This window comes from Choloepus didactylus, chromosome 6, assembly GCF_015220235.1.
Source record: "Choloepus didactylus isolate mChoDid1 chromosome 6, mChoDid1.pri, whole genome shotgun sequence".
NCBI lineage: Eukaryota > Metazoa > Chordata > Mammalia > Pilosa > Megalonychidae > Choloepus > Choloepus didactylus.
In genome coordinates this window covers 123581314-123589052 of record NC_051312.1, presented here as the reverse complement: position 1 = coordinate 123589052, position 7739 = coordinate 123581314, and the positions used below count along the sequence as shown (strand labels likewise).

Here is a 7739-nt window from a genome sequence, read left to right as displayed (position 1 = left end):
AGACAGATGGCTCGGCACATCAAGCTGTCAGTCCCCAGTGTTTGTGAGAATATCAGCAACAATCCAGGTGAGGAAGTCCAACAGCTCTGCATTCTCCCCCAGCTCTTCAGAGGGGCCCCGAATATATATTTTTATTCTCCACCCAAATGGAAACAAGGTTTTTCAAGTCCTTGTGGTAATACAAATTCACAGCCAAAGGAACAAGTGATAGTCAACATATATCTGTGTTCCCCTAAACACAAATAGCCTTGAGACTCCAGAGGCTGTTCCACTGAGATGGCTCAATGGTGACATCACACTGCCTGCCACCTGCCTTGGACTACTTTAAGCCCTGCCCTGAGCCGAGGAGTCGACAGCCCAGGAGGAGAGCAGGCATTGGAGAGAAGAGAGAGAAACCCTCCGCAGCCATGGTGCGTCCTTCACCCTTTTTGGGTAACAGCAGGATTTTTGTGTTTAGCATACATTGTGTGTGTTGTGTGTGTGTTGCAATTGCAAGGGAGAAAGACAGAGGAATGTTTATATTTCTTAACAAAATAGGCAATGCCTATTGCGCACAATTCTCAAGATGTAAAGTGAGTATTATTGATCCTTGTTTTCCTTTTTTTTCTCCTCGTGGTATACATTTACTCCCTTCTTATTTCCTTTTTTTTTAAATAAAATTTTATTTTCATAACATAGAAAAAGGGCTGTATTTCATCTTCTCAAAGTCTCCATTCAAAGAAAGTCAATGTCAAACTTCCTGCACAATTTATTCAGAGATTTTTTTGGTTTTTATTTCAACCACATGGCAGTCATTTGGGATCATATGATATGAACTTGACTTCAGAGAAGGTTTAAAATGGGGGCAAAACTGTCTTTGTGGATTAGCAGTAGAAAAATGGAAATTTGCTGAAATGAATTTCTGCCAAACCTGGTTCATTCTGACTGTAGGGTGTAAATGTGTGTAAAAGTGAAGTCTACTCCTTACAGTTAGCATTATGTGTTCAGTTGAATCGGATTCATTAGAAAGTGTCACATAAACTCTTGTGTTTTTATTCATTTAAAAAGATATATCCTTCCTTGCTTTTCTTTATACTTTTACCATCTATGTCTGCATCACTAACCAATATGATTAAATTCCCTGTTTTTGTCTTTGTATACATGGAATCCTTTTCTGTTTCTTTTAAATTCTTCTTTTGCCCACCACTTATGTTTGTGAGATCCTCCAATCTTGTGTGTAGCTGTAGTTTATATATTTTCTTTGCTCTACTGTATTTGATGCATGAGCTTACCAAAATTCATCATTTACTCTACTGTTAGTGGACATTTCAGTTGTTCCCAATTTGCGCTATTGTAAAATGTTGCTGTGATCATTCTCGTACATGTATTCTGGTACATGTTCTTAAGTTTCTAGGGTAGAAGTGAAATTGCTAGATAATAGGAAATGAGTATCTTTAAGTTTAATAAAAGATGCCATACTGTTTCCCAAAGTGGTTGAAAATTTATATTAACTTTGTTTAGCCAGCCCAGTTAATTGCAGTATGAACTCATTCTGGTAATCACTCCTACAGACAACCACAATTCTAACAGTTCGTTCCAGTCTGCCAGGTCTAGCTCTGCCTCTAACTTGCTATGCACCATTACGCAAGCAACTTAACCTCTCTCTAAGAGTCAGTTTCTCAAAGAGTGAAAAAAATAAAAATCTCAATACTTGCCTGAGTTGTTGTGAAGGCTATAGAATCATTGTGAAGGTCACATTAGCAGGACTGTGGAACAGCTTTCCTTAGCATTTCCTTGCATTCCGAGAATATTTCTTTTGGACCACTTCCAATGACTCTTTATTTAAAAGCTTATTCTAATAAGCAGATTTGGTAGGACAGTTATTTTGCCCTCTTTGAACTGGGTTGCTTTGATCATTATAATCACAGTCTCATATTTTCTGCATAGCTCTGTAATTCTTGAGAACTTACCCAAATAAGTAGGATGAACCAGGGTTTGATTTTATTCATGAATTCATAAGGAGGATTCTTACTTTGATTTTAATCCCTTTGCCTCAAGGGTCCTTACCTGGGCTCAGCGCTTTCCTGTTATCTTCTGCTCTTTTGTACATTCTCTCTTATTACTTTGTCCATTCATTTTCTTCTGTTAACTCTCTCCTCAAAGTGAGTCTTTGTAAAGATTTTCATTAGCAATCCACTAATTTTCTTCATATATAGGGCCAAAAGATGGATAAGAATTAAAAAGAAAATGAACCTTAAATCAGTCATCATTGGCCTTATTTTAAACCAAGATTCAACAATGTACTGGTTGGCACCATTGATTTGAACCTATGTGTTATAAACCAAAGATAACATTATTGAAAAATGATTATTCAGCTGATGCCTATAAAATTAATAATTTGGTCAATCAATAATACGGTAAATGCAGTTTCAGTCTTGCTAGATGGCTAAACAATACCATTCAGACCAAAAGCTTGTTAAGAACCTTCCACCCCCCCTCAGCAAACAAACCAAATACCCTTCCCCACTAAAGTTTTTCACTCCATGGTAAATTTTTTGCCCTCAATCTCTAAAATGTTATATTTCATCTTTAATTTATTTTGCATAAACAAAGTTACACCACCATTATAGAACATCACGGCAGGTAATAATTTGATTGACTGCATTGCATGTGTTCTAAAAGTATGATTTCTGTGGACACTGTCTGTACACACTATGAAGATACTATCCCTGCTCTTTGAAGTGTTACAATCTAGGCACATCCTGGACCAGACTAAAAATAGCTGGCACAAGCCCTTAGTGAAATAGCAGCACTCATGAGGTAAACACTTGCTCCTTCGACCCAGTGCTTGCTATGTGATGGCCTTTGGGTTGACCCCAATAGACTCTGTGCCTGAAGCAGAACTTGTAAGAGGCCAAGCAGCTGTTGAAGCTACTTTGTGCTTTCTCCAGGCTTAGATAAAGACCCATAGTAGCCCGAAACCCTGAGAGATTATGATACCCCACTGCTATATGTAGTTCAAAGCACAAAGACTACTTAACCATAACATTTTTCTCTGCTTTAGTGCCCCTGCTAACTGGTGCTTTAGGCTAGCAAAGCAAGCACACACATGCACACATAGAAATTGGAGAGAGAAAAATTTAGTATTTTGGGTTGTATTAAAATCATCAAAACAATCATCACAGGAAAAATCAGGACTATACTGGTCTTTTCGAAAGCAGAGAAGCCAGGCTTTCCTTTTCCAAATACTTCTATTTCTTTTGAGGAAAGAACTAGCATTGTCTTACAGTAATGCTCATTAATCTCATTATTATTATTTTTTAATACTCTCTGTTAGGAGTCGAAAACGAGCCAGAGGTCTTCTGCGGGCTCTCAGAAGTCTGCTCCAGATTCTCACCAGCCACCCGTGAGACTGGAGCGATCCACCCAGGATCTGTTTCTTAACTTCACCGTTGTCCTGATTACGGTTCTCCTCATGTGGCTCCTTGTGAGGTCCTACCAGTACTGAGAGGCCACGCCACACTCCCGGGATTGACTGCGAGGCTCCGGAGCTGCCTGCTGAATGCCCTGAGACCCCACTGCTGTCATGGGGTGCCTTCCTTGGTACCCCAGGCCACCTCTGACCTGCACTCACAATGTCTGAGGAGCCCCTGGTGGTGGGGCTGTGTGTTCTCCAAAGATGCTGCTCTCAACGGCTGCCGAGCGTTTGCCAGTGAGCGATAGATTCATTCCCCAATTGTACAGCAAATGTGTTAGACAAACCACAGGTTACAGTCAAACTGGATTCATGATGACGTAGAATTGTAACAAGCCCCTGATCTGTCTCACCACACCATCTCTAAATCAACCTGCCAGGAGAAAGAAATGTTAGAGGAAGTCTTTGTCTGCCCCTACAGCTATCATGTGAATAAAGATGTCAACCACAAAAACGACTTTTAGAATTTATTTTAGCTTTTACTCATGATGCTGCATTTGACCCTTGGCTGGGATTGAAGTGACAAATGCTATAGTATTTGTAGTGTTTGAGATGAGCCAAACGCTTCCATTACTGAGGATTTGAAACTAAATCAACAAAAAGTGTCACAGTTCAAACCATTCTGTTGGTTAAGTGCTCCTCAAACTTTCCTCCTAAACTAGCCTCAAGGTCAGAGGGAGAATAAATCCATTCCACTAGGAGGTCCGGGGCATAGCCTAAACTTGCAAGTCTTGTGTTTTATCTTTAAAATTCAGAAGAATTGTATTTTCTACTCTATAATATCTCTGTGCTTGTTTTAATATAATTATTTAAAATGACTTAACACTGAATAAAACTGGAAAATGAGTCATGTCTCTGAGAGTAGCATATTCCAGTTTTGTTACTGCCATTATGCAAATAAAGCTAGGAATCAGTGAACTATCATTTAATGAGCACCTCTCATTAAAGGTGTTCCTTGCTAAGAATTCGACTAATTGCTGAGACCTATGTGCCATTCTGGTAGTCAGTTTATGCAACCATGGATACTTTTTTAAAAAGCAGTGATGCCAAGTCTTACTCAGACCAATTAGATTAAATCTCAGAGGTAAAGCCCAAGCATCTGCTTCTCAAAAGTTCCTCTAGATGATTGTATAGTATAGCCAGGGTTGAATCTTTGATGCTGAGCAGTGCTTCTTCAACGCTGATGTGATGACCAGTCACCTGGAGGATTCATTTAAATGCAGATTCTGATCTAGTTCTGTTTCTTATTCAGTCTGGAGCAGGGCCTGAGCTCCTGCATTTTAAACTAGCTCCTAAGAGACCACACTTGGATTAGCCTGGGGACCTTTGCAAACCCACCTATGCTTGTGCCACATTCTTTGGAGTTTCTGATTTAATTGGTCTGGGGGTGGGGGTGGACCTGGGCATTAATGTTTTATTTGGAAGGACACCAGGTGATTCTAATGTGCTGATATAGTTAAAGAAAAAAGTGTTGCACTTTGAGAGGTTTCAGATAAAATTGGGAAATAGCAGTGGTTAGGCCCTAATATCCCTAATTTCAGAGTTAGACCACACTTGTGGTTGTGCCTCTTAATGACAGCATGCAGCAGCCCCACTCACTGGTGTTTGAGAAGGTGTGTGCGGTAGGTGGAGGGAGTGGGAAAATGGGCAGAAGGGATGACACAACACTCCTTTCAGACTTTGGACCATCTGATCTTCCACTGAGGTCCAAGTCCTACTGCCAACATTTACAACAGGGACCATTTACTGAATCTACTATATGTTAAATTCTTTCCTAGGCATTTTCCATACATTATGCCATTTAGTAAATGCGGGAACTGGGGATGACAGACGTCACTTACCAGTTGTAAGTGTAAAGCCAGGATGACAAATGTATCATCCTACTCTTAATAGGGAACTGCATACAAATCATGTTTCATTGAAGATCTCCAAACCATTTGCTTACTTAGTAAGTTTTTACCTGCACCTTCCTTAGCATTCTAAAATATCAGCCTGATTAGGTAAAGGTTATGGTTATAATTCTCTATGTAATTGCTCTGTGCTTGTCAGTCCTCCAGACTTTCTCTTCCTAACTTCCTGAGGATGGATCTACTGATGGGCCCATATGCAGATCAGGCCTTTCACATTATGGGCGGCCTTTGCAGGGTTAAGACATCCATTAGAAACTTCAGTCATGAGGCCAGGAATTATGTATTACTGTTTCCACATTCAGGACTGTTGGTCATTATGGCTAAATTCCAGCCTGACCCATATGTCTCCTTTTATGCATAACCTACCCTGGGATCTTGGATACCCTGAATCATCACAGTATTCTCTACTCCCCTCAATGTCAGCCCCACCCATTCAAATGCTGCCTGGTTCCCTCAAAGAGGTTGTTGGTCCTCCTCTAGAACCAGAGCTCTGAATTCTAGATGTTGAATGAAGGGCCAGCTCATGGGCTTGACTTGGCCCTAGCTTCTTTCTTTTTAGTTAGTTATTCATTTTTTCATTCAACAAGTACTTATTGTTAAACTCTATGTATCAGGCATTGTACTAGACACTGGGGACAAAATGACAAGTGAGACCAACAAGCCCCTGTCCTCATGGAGTATATGATTTAGTGAGGGAGACAGACAGATAAACAGGCAGTTACGAATGTGTGATAAGTTCTTCAGCAAGAGAAGGACAGAGTGTTTTTGGAGGAGATTCTAGCAGAAGGAATAGCATGGGTAAAGATCCAGAGGTCAGAGTGGATGACAAACTCAAGAAACTGAAAGTTTCAACATGGCCAGAGCACAGAGTGCCTCTCCAACCACTGGCAGTAGTTATGCCATATAAGGACAGCTCTCCTGGTTCCGACCACATCTCCCTGACTTCCAGGTTGAACACTTCAGGGATCCCTCACTGGCAAGCCTCATGCACAGGAAGGAACCTCCTGCCACCAACACTTGTCTAACCATGTCTGTGCTTACACAGTGCTAAGACACTGGATCTTGGACCACCTGGTCACCTCTGTCTATAAGTTCTCCCCACTTATTATCTCGCCCCATTGAGCGGTTGTCTTTTGGGTGATGTTCTCCTTTTCTTGCCACAAGCCCTAAGCTGCCAAGATCCCAGCATGTCTTAGAGCTAAGATGCCCACATTAAAATGCCCACCAACCATTTGAATTTTTAAAAAAAAAGATATCTTGCAGTGCTGGCTTAGGTTTTTCTTCCAGTCTTCTCTAAACTCACTACTAAATTGGACATCTTAAATAGCATCCTATTTTTATCTATTTTCTTCCACTGAAATAAATACACAAGCTTTTATCCACTTCTGGCAGCCCCAGCACTGAATCTGTTATCCCACTCCTCTTTCCAGGGCTGTCATATAGTTGACCCCATAAAGCATAAGAAATTATCTAGATAATTCATGTCCCAAGCCATGGCTCTAAGGGAAGAACCCCAAGGTACTCCAACCTGATCAGCTTCCCTCACCCCTTTTCCATCTTTACTTTCTTCCATGGACCTAGACAGCGCTGTGTGAAATTTTTCATAAAATGGTAATGCTTCTATTGTCCTCTATTTTAATTTGGGGCTATCAATCAATCTAGAAAGCATCTCAAGTGGGCAGCCTCTTTACCACTTCTAATATTTCCTTATCTTTAAACTGTCTCTTTCATTTCCCTGCTACACAGTTTATTCTGCCAAGCCATTCCTGCCTGCCCTCACAGCCAGCTGGCATACCATCTGTGCCATTTCTATATGGGATCCCCAGGGCCTTCCTTGGCACACAGGGTGTGTCTATCACTTTGAAATCCCACTACCCAGAATCCTATCCTGAATGCCTGGAGTATCCCAGAAAATAGTTAGTGACAAAACAAACCTAGCTTATTCTATTCCCTTTTTCTCTGAATACGCTGTCATTATCCTAGATGCATTTTTATCATTTTTCTGTTTCAGAATAAAAAAAATTTGAGCACAGAAGACCTTTCTTAGCTGATCCATGTCTACCTGTAGCTTCTCTTGCATTTACCTGTCCCATGCACCCCACTCCCACCCCTGATTTCTAACCATTTCCTACTATTTGTAGGTCTCAAATGTGCCATCGCTCTTATATGGCTGTGGGCTTGCACATCCTTTCTCTCTTCCTGGGCCTCCCTCCCTCTCATTCTTTTCCCTGGCTAACCACTAGTCACTTGTTAAGATTGCCATTAAATGCTGCTACCCCTTGGAAGTTATCCCCAGATAACTCCCTATCCTGGGTCTCATACTCAACATGTTCCCAATCCATCCTGTGTATGCCTTTATCACAGCAATTATTACA

At 40.9% G+C, this 7739-nt stretch overlaps 1 protein-coding gene across 1 annotated transcript; it reads left to right on the top strand.

Annotated features, from left to right (window-relative positions):
• Window positions 1-360: 360 nt before the first annotated feature.
• SLN (sarcolipin) lies at window positions 361-3674 on the top strand. The gene is made up of 2 exons (XM_037838033.1): window positions 361-410; window positions 3317-3674. The coding sequence occupies exons 1-2, from the start codon at window positions 408-410 to the stop codon at window positions 3485-3487; spliced, it is 174 nt and encodes a 57-aa protein (XP_037693961.1). The 5' UTR covers window positions 361-407; the 3' UTR covers window positions 3488-3674.
• The last annotated feature ends 4065 nt before the right edge of the window (window positions 3675-7739 follow it).